A 22,550-nucleotide genomic window follows, 5' to 3' on the forward strand; every position below is an offset into this window, starting at 1 on the left:
TATCAGAGATCTGATTGTTCCTTATGTTCCTAACAGAGCACTTCACTCTCAATCTGCAGGTTTACTAGTGGTTCCTAGAATTTCTAAAAGTAGAATGGGAGGCAGATCTTTTAGTTCTCAGGCTCCTCTCCTGTGGAACCAACTACCAGTTTTAGTCCGTGAGGCAGACACCCTGTCTACTTTTAAGGCTAGGCTTAAAACTTTCCTTTTTGATAAAGCTTATAGTTAGAGTGGCTCAGGTTATCCTGAGCTATCTCTATAGTTCTGCTGCTATAGGCTTAGACTGCTGGAGGACATAGGGACCCCCATTTCATCATTCTGCTTCATTCTCTCTCTATTCTCCCACTCTGCAGAATCTGTTAGTTCAATCTCTAACCTTCTGCTCTCTCTGCTTTTCCTCAGAGTAGTAGTAGAAACATCAGCTGTGCTGCTTCTATCAACACCCTTGTTTATAGATGTTGGAGATCGGCCTGTTTTCCAGTGTGGTCCTGTTTCTCTGACCGTGACCGAGTGGATGTGCTCTCTTCGTCCTCTGGCATGGGAGCTGCCTTGGAGCTCGTCTGCCTGGCTGTGTGTTTCCTGGACGGGGCCGCCTTTTACAGCTGCTTTTTGTATCTCTGTTTCTGTCTCCTTGAACCCCAGTCGGCCTCGGCAGATGGCCGCTCACACTGAGCCTGGTTCTGCTGGAGGTTTCTTCCTGTTAAAAGGGAGTTTTTCCTCTCCACTGTCGCTACAAGCATGCTTAGTGTGGGGGATTGTATTTGAGTCAATGCAATCAACTGGTTTTCCTTAGATAGAAAACTTTGTATCAATTTGACTGTATGATCTGGTTGAACTGTAAAGTGCCTTGAGATGACATGTGTTGTGAATTTGGCGCTATATAAATAAACTGAATTGAATTGAATTGATAGATCAAACTCTTGCCGAAACCAGTCGGGAGAAGAGCAAAAACATCTTTTCCTCTAAAAAAAGCCTCCAGAGCAGTGTTTTGCTCTTCTTTCAGTGAAGAAGTACTCCGTAATTCCGATAAAACTTGCTCGATAGCCACGCTAACGCTAGTTTCATTGGCTGAAGCCGGCATGTTCTTTAGACTGAACTGTCGCGCTTCTCGTTGCGTCACACCTCAACCCGCCTCAAAGCCAACGCTGATTGGATGTTCGTTTGGTGAACGGCTCCAAATTTTCTTTAACGGAGAGTCTCCAGACTGATCTGCGAGTGAAATCTTGAAAGCTCGTGAGATCAGGATGGTCTGACGAGGCTAGCAGTATCCATCCTCCTGCTGCAACTTTAGGTCATCCAATTAGGAATCCAGCAGAGTTTGATTTGTTCAAGTTGGTTCTGAAGGCACATCTTTAGCTTTCCTTTTCGAGCTTAAACTTAGCTACATATCTACCGCTGCCTGGGATGTACCTAGATATTGTGTTTGACTGTCAGATCAGAGCAATCATCATGTAGTTTGTAGTCCCGGGATAATGTCCACTTTCTCATAGGATAACCAAACGTAAAAAAAAAAAAAAAAAAAACATGAATCATAATTCTTATTCTAAAATTTATATCAACCAAAGACCACCAAGCAAGGGTGTTCTAATCAGAGTTTTATTTCTAATACGTTATTGCAGGTTGGACTATTGACTATACCAATATTAACCCAATACAATATCAACTAGGTCTGAAACAGCAATAATTGTAATTAATTGAATATTGAAATAAACGTCGACTAATTTAGTTATAAATGAATCGTTAACGGGAGTGTAGAGACTGACTGCAACCGACTTAGAACTATAAATATACCAAAATTGTAAAAATATCTAAACATTTTGCATTCAATCTGCTACATCCAGAACTCCTCAAATGAAAACATTTTAGTTTCACCTGGTTTAATTTAGTAAAAATATTCTTTAAGAAACTTTTCGCTACCTGGTTATTAATTGATAAATATTTTAGATTGAGGCCAAAACATTCAGATTCGTTAATTTTTTTTGCTGATTTTAAACCATTTTCCAATATCAATATTGGATCAGAACAGCCCTAAAAAGGAATATGTCCTCAAAATATGATAAACCATTTTGTTATACATATATTTTGCTGTAGAAAATACTTTTTAACACCTAAATTCACAAATAAAAAACGACCCTTCAGCTGCATCAGGTTACTTTCTCTCAGACTCACCTTCTTCTTCCGGCGCTCATATCCACTGGTTCATCCATGATGTTTTCCTTCCCATTCTTACTTTGACCAACATGAACACTGTGACTGCCGAGCCTCAAGCTTCCATTCAGCTTCTCCTCATACGCGGCTCCCATTAAGCTCTGGTGGTGGATGGAACTGGCACTGGGACCCTTCCCATCCCCAAGTGTCCCTGGCACCTCTAGAGCAGCTAGATCAGCCAAGTCCTTGCGTTTTAGAAGGGCCAGCATCTTCAGGCGCTCCATGGCTTCATGACCCTCCATCTTTAGACGTTTGGACAGAGCCTCCTCCCTCTCGGTGGATGTCTCCAGACCTCGTTTTAACAGGTTGAGCCTCAGTGTATCATCAGACATTCGCTCCATGCTGAGAGAGAAAAGAGGAAATGACATCAGCATTAATAATCTCTCGGCATAGACTGAAGATCCATCACATCATTTCATCCTTTGTGATTCTGACATCGCAAAGACTGACTTTAAGGAGGGTCTTTCAATTCAAGGTACCAGGCAGGTCTAGTCTGAACAACAGCTGGTTCTTCCTGCTTTTTTAAAGAGACGTCCTCCTAAACCAGGCATCCCCAAACTAGTCCTCAAGGCCCCCGGTCCTGCAGGTTTTAGAGGTTTCCTTGCTCCAGCACAGATGATTTTAATTGAAAGCAATCATCTACTGCAATCATTATAACCAGCTGTGCTGAAGCAGAGAAACATCTAAAATCTGCAGGACAGCGGGCCTTGAGGACAGAGTTTGGGGATGCCTGTAAACAAACGCAGTATAATTGGGGAACAAAGCAAATATGACACAAAAAACTAAGACATTAGTGCAAATGAAAATGCAAATTATGAAAAAAATGACCAAACCAAAACACCACGAGGTTAACATCTATAATTCTTCTGTTTTCTCTTAACCAGACAGAAAGCTATTTTAATATAATGTATGAGACAGTTTTGTTTTAAATAAAAACCGGCTCCATGGATTAGATTCTTTTGTTTTGTTTACATTATTACTCCTAGCTCTGCTTCTTGAAAATAAACAAGCGACCCTAAAGAGGAAGCTTGGCCTCCTTTAGCTGGAAAGAAGAAGAAAAAAAAAAAGGTATCTGCTGCCAAGTCTCCACCTTTACGTCCAACGGTTAGCGGTGTCATGTACCCCGACGCCCCACACCCTGCTTGGCACTTCTCCTCCAGCTCGACTGTTACACTTTTAAACATGCACGCATCCGTGTGTCGGTTACTGACCGAGGACCATGCATTGACTTCTGTTCATTTTCAACCCGTTTAACGGAACCCGTACTGGCTCACACCCAACTCATCTTTTAGTCTTAAGCCTAACCTCGAACACGTAACACACTGAGCACATTAAAACAAACTGTTGAGACGGCGTTTGGAACAATGAGCGCCGACTGTGTGCTGTAACGCTGCAGTCCTCTGAACTAAACCCACAGTCATCCTCATTTGGCACAGCATTCCAACAGAGGGAAGGATTTTTTTTTTTTTTTTACCCTTCCTTTCTGCTCCAGCTGTACACTGCCACAAAGAAACCCTCCCTGCTTTTCTACCCTCCCCCAATTCTTTAAACCTTCGTCGTTTCTCCTCCTCCTCCTTTTTCACTGTAAAAATAAACATGCTTATTCTCAGGGGCCCCTTAAATGCAGCCAAAGCTTAGATTTTCATTTGTTGGTATTATACCAGCCTATCAGGTGTAGAGAAACGGAAAAAAAAAAAACCAAGACACAGCCAAGATATACAGAGGTTAGATCTTTTGGCATCTAGAGAAATCTTTCCAAATGTCTCCATTGTGTGAAGAGAGTTGCTGCTCGGCATGCCAGATGGAGCTTTTAACTTAGCTGCACACTAATTAATGGGGACATATGCCAAGGTGGGGAGAAAAATGGATGTCCTAATGGGTAAAGATAACTTTCTAAGTTTCAAAGTTTGTGAGTAAAGGTTAAGCTTTTAGAGGTAAAGTGAGGCATACGAGGATAAACATCAGTGACATTCGCAGGACGAGAAGAGAGGCAAAGCTGGCAGTGCTCTCCTGATATAATACCAGCTCTTAATTCCTTCCACCCATCCCCCAACACACACAGACACACACTCCATGTTCTTAATGCAATGAGCTGTCGATCAAATGCCTGCTGCTAAAATGTCCTCCTGAAAGAAGCAGCCTTCTTAAGCCCACGGTGCGGCTGATGTGCGTCCATGTTTGCATCCGTGCGTTTTGTCAAACTGACTGATAATGTGGTGAATTGCAGTTGCACAGGAAAGCGTGCTGCTTTTTTCATCTATGATGTGCATCAGAGCTGAGGCAGCTAGGTTTTATCTTTCCACTCTGAGTCCCCTGCTTTTTAAACTCTTCCTCCTACAAATCTATGAAATAGTTTTATTTCTAACACTTCTCTATTCCCTAAGATAAAAAGCAGTATAGACTATTATCCTCACAAATGGTTTATAGCTGCAGGAAAAGCAATCTTAGAAATCAGCATGAGGTTAAAAATCCTTCCCACCCATGTTACTGGAAATCTTAATATAACTTATTGCGTAGAGAGTAATATAAAAAAGGTTTGATCAGGTGCTCATTTAAACAAAAAGCTATAGTCAACAACAACAGGTATGTGATGCACTTGTTGTGAAGCTTCCTTATAATCAGGTTTGAACTTGAAGAATTGGGAGCAAAGTACAGAACAAAAATTCTAGTCAGACTGACTTAATTAGTTTCAAGACACCTAAGGGCCCCCTGTCACACTGCAGATTTAGCCAGCGTATGCCTGACGTCCCAGAATCTCCTAAAACGCTGCCATACACTGAACTTTCTATGCATTTTTTCCAATTTTGGGCGTAAACATAGCGTAATCATAACGAGTCCAGAACATATGTCCAACAGCCTGACTTATGCATAACGGATGGCAGCACAATGCCCATGAAATGTTAAAGCTAGAGGGGCAGCGAGGCGGCCGGCTTGCATAAAAAGATTTCTTTGATCGCAGTATTAACATAGAAGAAAAAAAAGAAGGAAATAAAAAGAAAGAAGGTTTGCAGATGCAGCAGATTCAGCGTCATGTCTGCTGGTGGTGGGCGTGAACGCCACCATGATGGGGATGAAGTCTGGAGGAGAACTGACCGTTCCCTCCTGTGAACTAGGGGTAGGCAAAATAATAGTCATGACGATGCATCGCAATTCTAATTTTTGTGATCTACTGCATCGATTCTTGACGCCAAGTATCGATTCTTAATTTAAAAAAATTAATAAAATACATGAATGGTTGGCGCACATCAGCCAAATCAAGTGGAATACAACTTCCAGTCCAGCAGATGTCGCTGCGGATGTGTTGACACCCGCTGCTTTGTCACAAGCATTTCTGGCCGCGGCATACTGTGACAAGTCATATGAAATAAACATTTCAAGTCAGATGCTTGGATGCATTTTGGCTTTAAAAACAAAGAAGGTAAAAATGAAATTGATATGACGCACGTCATTTGCAAAAGGGGAAATGTCATACATTTGAATGTTTTCGTTTCATTGGTTTAAAGGACCACTGAGGCCATGTAAACAGCACTGATTATCCTTATTTTGTTATTTTAAGTTTGATGAATCCTAAGATCTGTCAGTGTGTCCACGCCAGTATTAGTAATATTTGTATCCAGTATTTGTTTTAATGGCAACACCTCCAAAAGTCGTTTCAATAAATCCAGCTATGTATGAATTCAGTTGCTTTCAGTTATGTATCAATTGAAGACACGATCCAGATCATACCCAGCCAGTCAGCCACTGGTTAGGGCTGTATTATTTTCTTACAGTGTTCAATGAAAATATCGCAACGCATCGTGATGCATCGCAATATTTCAAGTGTCGTGATGCATGGTGATAGAATCGCATCATGGCATGTGAATCGTGATTCGAATTGAATCATGACTTCTTTGCCAATACCCACCCCTACTGTGAAGTCTTACGTTATGCATAGTTTCTGGATAAGCTAGACGCCACGACTTATGAATAACTTACACTTAACGTATGTCAACGATCAGATAACTGACCTGGAACTTATGGCCAACATATTGCATACGCTGGGATACGCTGGGAAAGTTTGAGCATACTCAAACTTATTTTAATTTTGTGAAGCACTTTGTGACCTCTGTATGTGAAAGCTACTATATAGATAAACATTAAACATTTAATTTCCTTCAGAGAACAACAAAGCATTTTTGAATGAAGTTCTTCAAAATGGTGACATCGATGTGACATGACGAGCGTAGACCAGCTGGGATACTTGCACCCAAACACACACGATGCCTGCAGATTCAGTTCACAAATCGACACATTTCATAAAATGCACAGTCAATTCTTTATTTCATTGGACAACAGATGATGGTGAATGTTGCTATGACAACCAGTCATCTATTTTAAGCCATAGCACTAATCAATTCCTGCTCTGTTGTTGCCTGAGGGGTGGAGGGTGTATGTTAAGGTGGAGGGCACTGATAGAAGAGGACAGTATTTTATGGCGGGGGAGTGAGTGTGCACTTGGAGGAGGAGAACAAAGTAACACACGGGAGATTTCTTTATAATATGGATTTCTATATATTATCAAAGTTCCTAAAAAAACCAACGTGTCCTTTATCTGACCACACAGGTTGAACCATCAATTTCTGATAGATGTATGATTATTATTATGGTCCAATTCACTCCTAACATCTCACACATCTATACACACACACACAAATAATATCAATGAGCAAAAGAATGAATGAATGTCAAAATAGTCAATAATTGTGTAATCTGGGGCGTGCAGGTGGTGCAGTGGATAGTGCGGGCGACCCATGTACGGAGGCCTTGGTCCTTAACGTGGCCGACCCGGGTTCAAAAACGACCTGTGGTTGTTTACCACATGCCCCCCCCCCCCTCATATGTCATACCCCGTTTTCTGTCAGCCTTCTGTCAGAAAAATGAGCCACTAGTGTCGAAAAAACTAAAAAAACTAATAAATTCTGTAATCTAAGTCTGAATTAGCGAGGAGGGGTGTTGGACTTTCTGAGGGAGGCGTTGCAGAGATTGCTGACCACAGGCATCTGGACAACCAGACTCCCAAAAAGCTGTGAAATTGTCCTTTTTGAATAGAGTATGCAACAATAGAGCAGTTGACCAATGTGACTGATAAAAGATCAACTGTAGTGGAAAACATGAAAACGCTATTATGCAATTATATTTATTATACTCTACATATCATAATATTTATTTAATTTCAAACTCCAGACTTGTAAAATGATTCAAATCAATTGCCAGACGCAGGATCAGACTGTAGGAATTGTGGGTAAAAATGCTTCTTGCCAAAAAGAATATGTGTTGTGAATTGGCGCCTGAATTGAATCTCAAATCAATTCAGTTGATTTAAATCATCTCATCTCTGGTTGAAATGTCTTTAAGGACACAGTTCAACCAGATCATCAAGGCAAATTGATTCAAAATTTTCTATCTAAAGAAAACCAGCTGATTGCATCGACTCATTGACTCTTCAGCAATCCCTCACACTAAGCATGCTGGTAGCGACAGTGGAGAGGAAAAACTCCCTTTGAACAGGAAGAAACCTCCAGCAGAACCAGGCTCAGTGTGAGCGGCCATCTGCTGAGGCCCACTGAGGTTCTAGGAGACAGAAGCAGAGATAGGGGAAAAAAAAGGCTTTTTTGGAAAGAACAATATATACCAAGAATTATTGATCATAATAATTAAAACCAGTAAACAAGTTGGCCAAAAAATAAATAAATAAATGAGCCAACTTTTTGGAAAAATGTTTAGGGGACACAATTGGTGAGCTGGGAAACCATAGCAGACTAAATGTGGTCATTATTGGTTATTTTATTGATGATACAGAAAAAAATAGCAATAGTTTGTCTTTTCAGGCTGCAACTAACGATTATTTCGCTAATCAGTTTATCTGTCAATTAAATTTTTGATTAACCGATTTTGATTCGGATAGCAAAAGATTTTTTTACAGAATTAAACCAGGTGTCACTAAAACTTTTCCATTTGTGGAGTTCTGGATAGAGCATATTGACAGACCAAAAAGGTTTTTGTTTTTTTTAAATCATACATTCACATTTTTTTTAAATTGTTATTTTTTTAAATTTTGGTATAGTTACTGCTCCAAGTGAGTTGTTCCATAAAATAAAGACATGTTTTAGAGTCTCTAGACTCCAGTCAATGATTAATTAATAACTAAATTAGTTCATGATTACTTAAATAGTCGATTAATCATGTTTAATTGTTCAACCTTAGTCCAAACCCACCCAGAACATCCAGGAACTCTGTTAAAGGTACATTTATTATGTTATATAAATACACTATAACAATACAGTCAAAAAATATTACTGATAAACACCTGAATAGAAAGCTATATATATGTAAAAAAAAAAAAAAAAATGTGGACTAAATTATGTAGAGCTGTTCCTGACATACTGACCACTTAAAGCCCTTTACTTACTGCCACACAAACAAAGCTCGGTAGGCAACCGCAGGTGAAATACTTTGCTAATGGGCACATCGACAGGTGACAGGAGGAAGCTGGAGTCAAAGTCACAACCTCAAGTTATCAAAACATTTGATTTAAATGTTTTGGTGTGACAGTGGCGTTGGATGTAGGAGTTTGCCCTGAAATCAAAGGATTGAAGGTTCAAGCCCCGACTCCCACTTTCATTGTCGTTGTGTCCTTGGGCAAGACACTTCACCTGCATTGTCTACTGATGGTGGTCAGAGGGTGGCGCCAGTGTACGGCAGCCCCGCTTCTGTCAGTGAGCCCCAGGGCAGCTGTGGCTACAATGTAGCTTGCCACCATCAGTGTGTGAGTGAATGGGTGAATGAATGTAGTGTAAAGCGCTTTGGTCAAATCTCCTGACTTGAATGAAGGCGCTATATAAGTACATGCTATTTACCATTTTAAAAAAAAAAGGTGAAAAAATTGAACACGGTTAAAGGATCAGAAACATCGTGCATAAACGCTTGTATGAATGTGCAGCTGCTGTTTGCTGAAATAAAAAAAAACTGCTCACAGATGACAAAAGTAAAGTAAAAGTTGGCAGCTTTTGAAAATTCCAGAATAATCTATCCTCCGAATTCAACCATCTCTTAGGGTAGCTGTGGGGAGGCCCCAGGATGCATTCTGGGTACAGGTCTCATACCCAGAATTCGAGTTATCGTCTGTGGGATTCAGAGGAGCCTCTCCAGAACACAAGGAGCCTGCAATAAGAACCGGGAGACTTCATGCTGCATGTTCTGAATGCTGGCGTACCATAAAGAATAAATGATGAACAGTTTAGTTTGTGCCTTCAAGTCGTCGCCCATAGGAAGACGTTAATTGGATATAACTTAACGGAATATCTTCAGAACGGCTCCAAATGAGACAAACTCATATGGGTGAGTAGAACATGATGGAATAACCTCAAATCAAGGGGCCACTGTAAAAAAAAAAAAAAACAGTGTTCCCCTTTAAGCACTGAAGAGGTCAGAGTGGACCAGGTGCTGTCCCAGTGGATACATCCCCACTATGGTAAGCAGGGGGTTGCATCTCTGACTGGTTGGTCTACAGTACCAAAGCCCCACAGGGAACTGTAACGGCAGGTATCCTGATCAGTATATACACGGAAGACTTTTCCATCGACTCCCGTGACTTCCACCTTAAAATGGTCCCAGATTACTCCAATATAGTCAAGTGCGAATCATCCTAATTACAACTGAGGGTGTCTCAGAGTACAGATGGTGAACAAAGAGAAATGTGGACTGGTCCTAGTGGAATCACCTCCTAATCAACGCAGGGAAAACTAAGATGCTGAGATGCTAAAATATTAAGCCCATCTGTCAGTGGCTGTGTCCGAACGTACACCCTAAACCCTAAAACCCTCCGTCACTGTGTGGAGTGGCGACTAAATAGTGGACTTTATAGTGAACACAGTTAACTGACCAGTCGGACGGATCATCATTACTTTTTTTTCCTCTTTAGTCACTTGCCTGCGCCATCTTTGTTATTAGTTGCAGTTAAAACAAGATCTCTCACAATCTGGGACACTTCCCCTCTAGTGATCATGGATGATCAAAACTTTCCAAGGTGCATTGTGGAAAATTTTTCATCCATTCGGACACTAATCTAAAATGGTGTAACCACAATATAGTGATTAGGACGCACGTCCAGACAGAGCGTCTTCCTGGGTGTTCCAATGATGCACAGAAACATGGCTGGAAGCAATATCACCATTGCTTGCCGACATGTTAACATAAGAGCAACTTGCCCACTAGCTACACATGACTAAAAACTTTCCTCCATAGCTGATCTGTGGTTATTGCAGCCCCTACTTGCTGTTTATTACAGCCATGTGTGACCACGTAATGTGGACGACCACATTAGGCTTTGCTGTGCTTGATTTATTCACTTTAAACTAAATGGAAAGAACTTTTAATGGTTTGCTTAAAGTTTTCATTTCAGTTGGATGAAAGATGCTTGTGTTTTCAGAGATCCTACTGACTTGATGTTAGATGATGATGTATGGCTGATTATCTAGTGTCACCAAGGGGCTTATTGCGGATGAAGGTTCTCAGTCATCCAGGTCATAGTCATTCTGTAAAAATTTAAAAAAATATCCACTGAACTTGGTTTCCAAGACTTGAAGACGTTTCTCCACCTCTCCAGGAAGCTTTCTCAATTTAAATGTCTGGATCTGCAGTGAGTTTGAGTCTTATATAGACAAGGCCTTGTATCGCTTGGAAACATGCAAATAGTAACCGATGAATGGGTCGTTTGGTTCCATCGTTAGCCTGTAATATCTGAAACCTGTCTGTGATTCTGAGGGTCGGTCGTTAAAGGGGTGGGGTGGGGTGGGGGGGGGGGTGGGGGCGTTAAGGGGGGGATTGTCTCCTGTAATAGGTTTCAGGTATTATTTTATTCTAAAAAGAATAAAAATTTGCTGAGACTTTTTTATCCCCTTGTTAAATGGCAGAGCTCAGTCTTAGAACGTAATACTTTCCTTCAAGACTGACAACGTTTTTTTTTTTAGCTTTGGCTACTTTAGATCACCAATGAAATGTTAAAAGGCAAATATAGGTAATAGTATGTTGAGACTCTAAAAGAGATCTGATACAGTTTGTCAGAGTGGAGTTGCCATACGATGACGTCATAAGAAGGGGTAGGACCCCAAGCAGATCTGGTACCTACACCTGGCATCTTTTAAAATATGCATTTCAATCTACAACCCCATTGCTTGCTGTACAACCGTAGCTAAATAAACTTGCCACCACCCCCCCTCACTAATGTCATTTCAATGTAGTTATCCCTGCCAGAATTTGTATCCATCCCCTCACCAGGAGCCCGCATGGAGTATGAGTTGATCAAGTTCACTCCCCCCCAATTCCACTACACCGGAGAACTTTAAGCCGTGCAGTTCTTTTTTTTTTTTTTTTTCAGATCACCCACGCAACACTAAATTCAAATGATTTAATTGAATCGATTTTTTGCCCGGACCCATCATTAGATATATTTAGGTTTGATTCAATATGTTTTCAGATTTTGTCATTATATGTCATAATAGTTTTCTAAACTGCATCTATCTAAACTGTAATATAATCCCAGTTTAAAAAAACATAATTTTCAAGGTGTTGATTCATTTGATTTTTATTCACTCCATATTTAACAAGAGTAAGACATTAAATTTCTCCCTCTAGCCCTTTAGATAATGGTAAAACCCTTGAAGTGGGTTTGCTGGCACACAGAAAGGTAGAGAGAGTTGCAGCCAGCGCACAGATCCACGCGGTCGTGTAAAATTAAACACTTTTTAACACAATGGTTACAGAAAATGGTTAAAGACTGGGTCTCTGAGCAAAGACCTTTAACCCCACACTGCTCCCCGGGCGCCGAACAATGGCAGCCCACTTCTCCCCAAGGGGATGGGTGTAGATGGGTTAAATGCAGATTTCATTTCATTACTCTGTACTTGTGACATGGTAATGAGAATAAAAGCTGGGAAAAGTCCTGTAACAATGGATTAGCTTTGAAAACCCTCTGGTGAAACATCTAGAAGTTTGGGGTTAGTGTAAAGGAAAACCCAAATAAAATGGCAATCACAATTTTGATTTTTGGTGAAATCATCCTCCTCTAATAAACACGTGATTCATTTGAACTTTGAGTTATTTAATGTGCTTTATACACTCACATGCAGTACACACACGTACTTTATGTGCTAAACCAAGTTGTTCATTAAAACAACTTCCAAATTAGTTTCTTACAATTGTGAAATAGTGAATGAAATAATGTTGCTTTCTTTAATGGCTGTGTGTTCTCATGACCAAGGAGAACTTAATTAGAAAACCAATCCTTCCCCATCAGCATGGATGTAAATACGTCCTACATGCACTCATTCAGGCATATTAATCTCATTTAAGAGGTCTGGATGCGACACAAAGCTTTCACTATTGTTCTGCTGGTAGAAACATGGGAAATGTGTGGCATGAGCAAACCACGGAGCAGGGAACATATTCTAGAGAAACTGCCTTAAAACGTTTTATTCAATCATGATAACTTTAAAAATACAGATTTTTAATAGCAGGTTTTCACGGTGTATTTGAGCAACATGTTGGCATCACTGGTATCATTAAAAGCAGTTCTGTCAACCATATCTTACCCCCTTTCCTATGAGCTATGTATTTTTTTTTATCGGTTATGTCCTGGAATAGACTAACAACACTGATTCAGGTTGGGACATTATGGAGTGGAAGCAGCATTAGTCATCAATTGTGAGGTCTGTTGGAGCAGCAAACAAAATGAGCAGCATCTGAGGAAGATGCTACATTAGCTAAGTCCATCAGGAAGGCAGGTCTAGGTCGACACTGTCCAGGTGGACTCAGTGTTTATTAATGTCACCTACCCCATGCATTAGCCTGTTACAGAGCTAAAGGGCTCCTTCAGTGAAGGACTGCAGCAACCTAGGTGCACTAAGAAGCGTTATCGCAAATCTTTCCTCCCAGCAGCTAAAGGACTTCAGGGCCTGAAATTCACTGCATGATAGCAGAAATAGCGCATTATCTGATCCATCCACAAAAATCCAGTTTTTATAATGATGGAAATTTACTCTTAATAAAAATCATGGCAACGTGTAGCTATTAATGTTGATGTTTTCGGATTTCAAGGAAGAACATCTTCGCTACACCCTAGGGATGGGACGATTTATGAAAACCGTCCGAACCGTTCGGTTCGACTGTCTCGGTTCGGTTCGCGTGTGTTGTGTTCGGTTCATCCGCTGCTCCTTTTTCTCATAGGCGAAGCATTTACACTCCAGAGCAGAAGGTGGCGGTACAGCGACCAAGGCCAACCACCAGTAGTAAACAAGAAGAAGAAGCGAAGCAGCGTAGCCGGGTGTAGCAGAAAAAAATCAGTTGTTGTGGAGAATTGTGTGGGTATGGCGAGTGGGAAAGAACAGGAGTTGGAAGACGCGCCAGCAGCACTTTATAGGTCTGCTGTATGGGAGCGCTTTGCATTTAGAGTGACCTACGATGACGGCGGAAAGAAAGTTGTGGATAAAAGTGCAACAGTAGCTACGTTTACATGCGCAAAATTTCCCCGATCCGATCCAAACCTTGGTTGATCGGAAATTCAAAATCTCCGTTTACATGGACACTAAATGAAATGATCCGATCATGATGTGTGTATACATGTACCAAGCGTTGGATCAGATTAAATCTTTTAAGCATGCGCAGAACTTCCTGCCAAACTTGGCAGTTCTGTCTGCGTCTGGTTTTTGGGAGGCCTGACAAACGATGCGCTCGGAGCGAGCGGAAAGAAAAAAGGAGAGAGGAGGAAAAAAGCGCTTGGCAGCGAAATGTACGAGAGAAAATTTAGAGAATGAGCGATTGAACCGGCGTGGGAGAGCGAGTGGGCTGTGGAGAGAGAAAAGAGGAAGAGGAGGAGGATAAATTCCTGCTTCCTGCAGCTTTAAATGAACTTGAGTGTATAAGTCGGCGTTCCTAGACTCCCCCCGCCATGTTGTTCACAGCGAGAGCGAGAGCGACCGGTGGTTTCCTGTTGTTGACAAGGTGGAAAAACGTCACGCTGACGTCGCACACATGCGCAGTGAAGATTATTTTACTCTTAAGATCCGAATGGGTGTTTACATGGACGCCAATCGGAATGGCGATCGGCAAAAACCACCTCTCTCTTTCGGAATTAAATTTAGATCCGATCGGACCGAATCGGATTAGAATCTTCAGTCTGACATGTTTACATGAAACATTTTTGATCTGATCAGGCCTTCAATCCGATTAGTTGTGTCCATGTAAACGTAGCTATTGTGCAAGCATTGTGCAACACGTTTTGTTTATGCTAACAGCAACATGTCATGCTAACTCCGAAATCCCTCATACTCCGTCAGCAATCCCCGCGGCGCTCCAGACCGGCTGCTCAGAGCAAAGCCTGCAGCCTCCTCTGTGGCTCCCGTCCGCTCCCCTCTGAGTTCCTTGGAGATGGTAGAGAGCATGCGCGAGATGATTAAATTCAAAGCAGCAAAACATACGGAAATGATCCAGGGTTTCCGCGGATCATTTAAAATAATTACAATCCATTATTTTTTGTGGGATTTTTTCATTTATTTCATAATTTTTTATGGGATTTCGGTGTAACAATCAACATATACCGAATCGAACCGAACCGAAAAATCGTGACCACGAAACCGTGAATCGAACCGAACCGTGGATTTTGTGAACCGTTCCACCCCTACCACACACTGATGCACACTCTACTTTTTTCTTCATCTTCTCTTAGAGCACGGTTTAGCTTTCGGATGGCAAACCAGTGGTTAACCTTTAAATTATTCAAAATATGGATCACTGGCTAAAACGTAAATCTATCATCATATCAACAGAGAAAACAGCTTCTAAAAAAACAACACAAATCAAAAGTAATGAAGGACCCAGTGATTTTGGGACTGACCCAGATACCACTGATCCTTCAATATCACTAAGCAACCGAAAGATTCAGCCTAACTGGCTAAAGCTACGTCGCGGGTGAAATGAGCTGCTTCATCTGTAAAATGTTCGGTCCCATGCCCTTTACCAACCAAAGAAGTAAAACCTTAACTTTGTGGCTCCACTCTGTGTTGTTCCCACTGCAGCAGGGAAATGTAAACATGAGGTAGATCCAGCTAAAAATGTCCTGGCCAAAGCTATCCACGATGCTCAAGTGCAGCGTGAAGATAAAATAAAGGAGCTTCTTAAAATCCTTACTTTGTTGCAGAAAACAAAATGGCCAAAGCAAAATTTTGCTTATATGTATAGGTAGGTAACAATATATTAAACTCACAAGTTTTTTCCCTGGGAGGTTTTCCATCTTTCCATCCGCCAGATGGCCGCTCACACTGAGCCTGGTTTTGCAGGAGATTTCTTCCTGTTAAAAGGGAGTTTTTCCTCTCCACTGTCGCTACAAGCATGCTTAGTGTGAGGGATTGCTGAAGAGTCAATGAGCTGATGCAATCAGCTGGTTTTCCTTAGAAAACTCCTTGGAGCAACGGGTCATCTCAAGGCACTTTACAGAGTCCCATCTATCGGTGTAACATCATCAGATCTGTCACTTTGACACATAACATTACTGGGGGCGCTATTCATTGCGTACATAGTAACTACATGGTTGAAGGAGAGACACACACACACACAGTAGCCCTCAGTGAATTTTAACCGGCAGCTACTTCAACAGATGTTTGTTAGGGAGACGGGTTGGTTAAAAAAAATTAAGAGATACCACCAAAAAATCCATTCGTTTACAAAGCTTTTCAGCTGAAAATGGCAACAGATTGTAAGTTTATACAAGTTTATATTACAATGCAGGTAGGTTCATAGTTTTAAAACATAGTTTTAAATGTTGTGTTCTTTATTGGTTGGAAAAAGAAAAAAAGCTGGCCGGTCCTAATGAGCCTGGTTCAGTTCTGCTGGAGGTTTCTTCTTGTTCAAAGGGAGTTTTTCTCTCCACTGTCGCTAAAAGCATGCATGGTGCAAGGGATTGCTGAAGAGTCAATGTAACGATGCAATCAGCTGGTTTTCCTTAGATAGAAAACTTTGAACCAATCTGACAGGATGATCTGGTTGAATTGTCTCTGTAAAGGGCCTTGAGATGACATGTTGTAAATTGGAGCTATATAAACTAATCCGACTATCTATACATGTATATTTATCTCTTTAAAGCTGTTATTAGTTAGTTGATAGTTGTGTGTTATACCTAGTGCATGTATATACATAATGCTGTAGCGTCATGACTAAAGTAAAAAAAAAAAAGTCTCCTTGCAGCCATCGTGTGTTGCAGCTGTTCTTCGTCTATCAGAAATGTGTCCTTAAAGTTAACACTAGAACTACCAAGGCAGTCATTTTGACAGAGAAAAAAAACAAACTTTATTTACATTAATCTTATGTTGGTCATGTTAACTCTTCCCGTTTATACATTTCCTTCATCTTAACATTGTTTTTTGAACAAAATAAAAAACCTAAAAAAAAAAAAAAAATATGGTTAAGTTTACCTCGATCTCCCATAGCCGCCATTTTGACGCCTCTATGAGTTGCATTGTAAATTCTTCCCGCGGTTAATTGACGTTCTGTACCGTTGCCTAATAGCCAACATTCTACCTAGTAACCTCTGGAACTCTTTGGCTAATGCGGAAAAATAAAAAAATAAAATAAAATAAAGAAATCTAACAGCAAAACAGGCTTGAGAAGTGCTTCAAAATATTGATGATAGTGATTCGGGTGGAGATGGACAGACCGATGATGATGACTGGTTGGTAGGAAGCAGCTCAGGTTCTGACAGCGACTGAGGATGAGCAACCACCTCCAGCAAAATGCAGACCTATCAGTGACCCATCAGACAGTGGGGAAACTTTTGTTCAAGGTTTGGATAACACTGCCCACACCTCAGCCGCTGTTCTGTCAGATGAGCATACTTCGTCAGGCCGGCATAACCATAGTCAATACGCATGCCCAAGGCGTCTTTCCTTTATCTCTTTAGTTTTGTACAAAAATAGACTTTAAATTACCTCAATGGGCTTGTATCCCTTTGGTCATGTACAAAGAAAATAACATTTAAAGTCAGATCACCATATACTTCAAAATAACAGCAAAAAATAGTTTTTTTGTACATGACTAAAGGGATACACGCCCGTTGAGGTAGTTTAAAGTTTATTTTTCGACAAAATTAAAGAGATACACTAAAGGGATAAACGGGTATTGACTATGGGTATGCTGGTCTGACCAGGTATGCTCATCTGACAGAACAGCGGCACACTCAGCGGCCCAAAAGCCAAACCAAAGCCTTTGTGTGATTACACAAAGGTTGGTGTAAATGTCTTGGATCAGATGATTAGAAAGTGCTCTGTAAAAGCTCTAAGGTGGCCCGAGGCTGTCGTTTACAATCTACCGGGCATAGCAGCTATAAACGCGTTGGTTTTGTTCAGGAGCTGTTTGGATGTCACCGCCTCATGCAGAAATTTTATCCTAGAACTGGTAAACCAAAGCGCTTTAGAGCGAGCTTTGGCGAGGCCAAGAAAACAGTGCCAGGTGCATCAGCGCTGCAAAAAAACCGAAGCAAACGCTCATATGATGTTTATCATAAATGTACAAAGATGGTGTGCGAGAAATGTGCGGGGTAATCAATCCATTTCTGTAAATGTCATTTCAAACTTTGAACGTCTGTAGTAAAATAGTCTTATTTATATTACTGGTTTATTTTTAATACACATACTCTACAAATAATGACAGCCTATAAAGCCTTTGAAAGAAACCTATTAGACCTGATTTAAGGTCTAAATATCCACAATGAGTTTGTATGGCACACTAGAACCGTTTCAGTCGATGACATCCTACTCTTGCATTCCCATTGGGAAAAACACCACCTGTGGGAGAGCTAGTAGGATCAGGATTCTGGGAGCCCTGGTGTTAAATGATCAGGTAACTCTACTCACTTGCATTCAGTTCGTCTTTGAAATATTAAAATACATCTTACTGTGACTGATATCCAGTCAGTTTGTTTCCCTTCTCATACTTGCAGACTCCAGGTTAGTTACCCAAGCCCGTCCGTCCCCACAGGTAAACAGGTATGTACCCGTAGACTATTATATCATTGCAATAAACGGTCTCCCCACTAAAACTGGTCAAAAGTACTTCCAGATAAAAAGGATTCCCCTTGAGTGAAGATCTGTTACTTTGTCTTTATATTACATATATCCTGCAGTTAATCAGCAGATTGGTGCTGGCTGCATTCTGTGCTTGCATGTTGGCATGTTCGACATCATTTAATGGGAAAGTAATAAACCTGGCAGACATAAGGCGGATTTCATTCCACTAAACAGGCATGGCTCGGCTCAGGCTCCACTGGCACAGTCGCCACTAGACAGCTAGGTCCCTCTAACATGCTCCTGAATCTATTAACCCCAGCCGGTTAAACCACTGAAAGAACACATGCGTAAAGCACACATACTCCCCGTTCTGAATTTCAAAACTGATCTGAGCAACTAAAGCAGCTGATGAGCCAGTCTCCATCATTGGGCCACATCAATAAACCCTCTTCACATTTGTTAAGGGGGCAAAAACCACCACTCATGATAATAATACAAAGAAAACTATTATGTTCAGATATGATCTTGAATATCTACAGACCTGATACCAGAGCTCCGTTTGCTTTTAGGTTATCATCATAGCTGATGGGTTATGGCGATGAGGTTTTTATAAATTTATCCTGAGCTATCTCTATAGTTATGCTGCTATAGGCTTAGACTGCTGGAGGACATAGGGACCCCCATTTCATCATTCTATCTCTATTGTCCCACTCTGCAGAATCTGTTAGTTCAATCTCTAACGTTCTGCTCTCTCTGCTTTTTCTCATAGTAGCTTCATCTGGTCTGTTCCTGTTTGGCTGTGACTCCATCCTGGAGAGAAATATCAGCTGTGCTGCTGCCATCAACACCTTTGTTTCTGGATGTTGGAGCTTGGCCTGTTTTCCAGTGTAGTCCTGTTTCTCTGACTGTGACTAACTGGATGTGCTCTCTTCATCCTCTGACATGGGAGCTGGCTCGGAGCTCGTCTGCCTGCCTGTGTGTTTCCTGGACGGGGCCGCCAGTGGAGCTGGTCGACAGCTGCCTTTTGTATCTATGCTTCTTTTTCTATGTCTGCTTCTGTCTCCTTGAACCCCAGTGGGCCTCAGCAGATGGCCGCTCACACTGAGCCTGGTTCTGCTGGAGGTTTCTTCCTGTTAAAAGGGAGTTTTTCCTCTCCACTGTCGCTACAAACATGCTTAGTGTGAGGGATTGCTGAAGAGTCAATGAATCGATGCAATGAACTGGTTTTCCTTAGATAGAAAACTTTGAATCAACTTGACTAATGAACTGAATTGAAACTGAACCGAATCTCCACTCCATCGTACTGTGAGTACAATCTGTAGGGCTGTACACATGTAGATTCTAAAAATCTAATTTAAGTTTAACAGATCAGAAAGGAAGTTGTTTTAACGGGACACAATCCACCCTTGAAACAAATGAGAATATGAGGGTTCAAATCGACTGCATTTGAATTGTATTTAATCTAAAACAGATACTCATAAAGTGGGATAAAAATAGGATGAGCAACAACTAAAAAACAAACCCTGAAGGATGTTTGGGGGGGGGGCTTTAGCAGGGTCAGCATAGCATTAGGGTCTGTGACTGCTTCTATAATCTGATGTCAGGTGTTTGTGGCATTGGTAGACTGTCTGAAAGATGAGATTAAAGAAGAAAAAAATAATAAGTGCACAAAGCTCAGAAAAGATGGGAAGGTTTTATGGTGAAGAGTAACATTTAGCAACCAAATTCTAATAAGTGCTTAAGATGACAATACAGTATACATCTGAAAAATATAGATTTGACATATTTGTTTATAAAAACCGCCTATTGACAGTGGATTGCTCCCAGAGTGATGCAAACCATGACATTCCTTTTGCTTTGGACTCAAGTGAATCTTCAGGAGCAAAGCAACGCAGGGAGAAAACAGCTCTTCTCAGACAATAAACCTGTGAAAAGCGGTATAATAACAGCGAATCTAAAAATGGATTCTACTTGAGGAGTAATCTACCTCTAATCTGCCGATCAGGCGGCCCTAATAGTGCTTTGTCCTTACTGTAAAGCGCTGCTTGTGCCGTCAGGCGCCAGGCAGCCATTTAGGTGCATATGGAGCTAGTTGAGTCTCCACGTAAATGGCTGATGCATTTCCAATTTTTTTTCTTCCTAATTGCCGAGGGCCATCAGCACTCGGGGCCTCCTGACGCCTTCAAATCCGCCTCCCCCCGCAGTACCGCTGGATGAACCGTGTCAAACATCTCGCCTCCTGGCCGCTAAAACAGCAGCGTTTAAAGGATGAGCAAAGCTCTGCAGTTAAAACCCCTGAGAATACGGATCAAACAATGAAAAAAAGGATTGGAGGCTTTCCGAAAAATGCCTCCATCACAGCGTTAGAAAATCTCTGTTGACAAAACGGTTACAGGGGGAATAAAAAAAAGAGCACAAAACCGAAACCGCCAAAACAATAAAAGCTATTTTGCTGGGACTCCAAAACCTTTAGAGGTAAATGAAGAGTCCGGGGCGGCTGAGCTGGTCGCCAACATGTCAGCCTGCATCAATAAATAGCAAAGCCAATGCGCTCTATTGTCTGATAGCATATCAACATTTCCACCGGCAGGAAACCGACACAGCAGCTAATTAGCAGTCCTACCGCGACCCCATCCCACCGCTGCCATTTCAGAACATCACCGCCAAAAGACAGGCCTTTCGCGAGTCCTCGGACTCACCTGGGTCTCGTTTCGCCTCAGTCTGTACCGTCTCCGGGTTCACGGTCCGGTCCCCCTGACGCGCTGCAGCGGATTCTCACCACCAGTCCCCGGCACCGGCAGGCAGCACTGACCCGCTGATTGGGCCTCTTCTAACTCTCATCCCTTCGTTGCAAACGGCGGGAGCTCTCATTGGTCAGACAGCTGCAATGTGGAATCCAGACAGACAAATGATTGGCTGCTCGTTGCCACAGCAGACCCAGACTGATATTTGATTGGTTGTTAATTTCCGCGGTGGAGAGGAGAGAAATTTGATTGGTCGGTGAAACTGTTGTTGTCTGTGTCTGGACAGAAAGCAGCGTTTACCTCAACATGGGCTAAAAACAATGTGTTGAGTGTTATATTTGGATCGCTCACCTTTTCCACCCAATATTTTTAGAATCAAACGGTTGGGAGGCTTTTTTTTAAATGTATTTTAATTTTTAAGCTAAATACATTTGAAATCAGTTTAACGCTAAAATTCGGATATGTTCTTAATTTGGAGTATTTACTTGGTTTCTGCGCACTAAAGCGCAGGACAAAAGATCCAACACAGACCAAACGTTAGCAGATGGGTTTGGGTAAATAAACAAGTTTTAACAAGATATGTAAAACAGCGTTTTGTGTTAACATGCTATTTAATTTTTTTTTTTTTTTACAATTTTGAAACTCAAATATGATAATTGTATGATTAAACGTATAATTACAAACACTAACCTCCATTTCTTGTCAAATTAAAATTACTTATAGATAATAACAAAATGGTTAGTCTTAGGATATTTTAACATTACACAAGATCGATAAATAGAATATTTAAACAAATGACAGAAATCTTTAATTTCTGTTCACTAAACATTTGGTTTGGCCTTTCAAACGAATTACTCCATCATGCGGTGTGGCATCATGTTATCAACCTGCAGCCCTGCTGAGGTCTCATTTAAACCCAGATTAAGTTCATTCTTCAGGTCATCTTCATTGTCAGGTCCAGTAGCTTTAGTACTCCAGTAGTGATCTTTGCAGGGGTGGCAGTTACAGTGGGTACTTAAAGTATCCAGCAAATTTCATTCTTTATTTCATTGCAGCCATTTGCTAAAATAAAAAAATATATATTATTTTTCATTAAAGTTATTGTGGAGGATTTTTGCAATTTTCTTTTAATGACCTGCCCTCTTCACTTAAAAAAAAAAAATGCACATGCATAACCCTGTACCCGCTCCAGAGATGGAACGCCTGTTAAACGCATGTGAGAAGGTGCATAAGCCCATATCTCCTTGTGCAGGCTCAGTTTAAAAGTTGCTTAAAGCTCATATAAGCTTACTGTGTCTGAATGTCCACCTAAACACCTAAATCCCTCAATCCGTGCAAAGGATTCCGGGGGGGTGACAGTGGCGCTGGATGTAGGAGTTTGCCCTGAAATCGAAGGATTGACATTTCAAGCCCCGACTCTGACTTTCATTGTCGTAGTGTCCTTGGGCAACACACTTCACCTGCATTGTCTACTGATGGTGGTCAGAGGGCCCGGTGGCGCCAGTGT

The 22,550-nt window shown here is 41.3% G+C and overlaps 1 protein-coding gene across 1 annotated transcript in view; it reads right to left on the reverse strand.

Annotated features, from left to right (window-relative positions):
* gatad2b (GATA zinc finger domain containing 2B) overlaps positions 1-21,132 on the reverse strand; it is a 53,348-nt gene extending 32,216 nt beyond the window's left edge. The window contains exons 1-2 of the mRNA XM_038304038.1: positions 20,999-21,132; positions 2,170-2,550 (exon numbers count right to left, since the gene is read on the reverse strand). Of these exons, the coding sequence (XP_038159966.1) occupies positions 2,170-2,549 (380 nt within the window). The 5' untranslated portion in view covers position 2,550; positions 20,999-21,132. The remainder of the gene's footprint in view (positions 1-2,169; positions 2,551-20,998) is intronic.
* Positions 21,133-22,550: the final 1,418 nt, after the last annotated feature.

Source organism: Cyprinodon tularosa, unplaced genomic scaffold (genome assembly GCF_016077235.1).
Source record: "Cyprinodon tularosa strain WSP-4 unplaced genomic scaffold, ASM1607723v1 ctg524, whole genome shotgun sequence".
Classification (NCBI taxonomy): domain Eukaryota; kingdom Metazoa; phylum Chordata; class Actinopteri; order Cyprinodontiformes; family Cyprinodontidae; genus Cyprinodon; species Cyprinodon tularosa.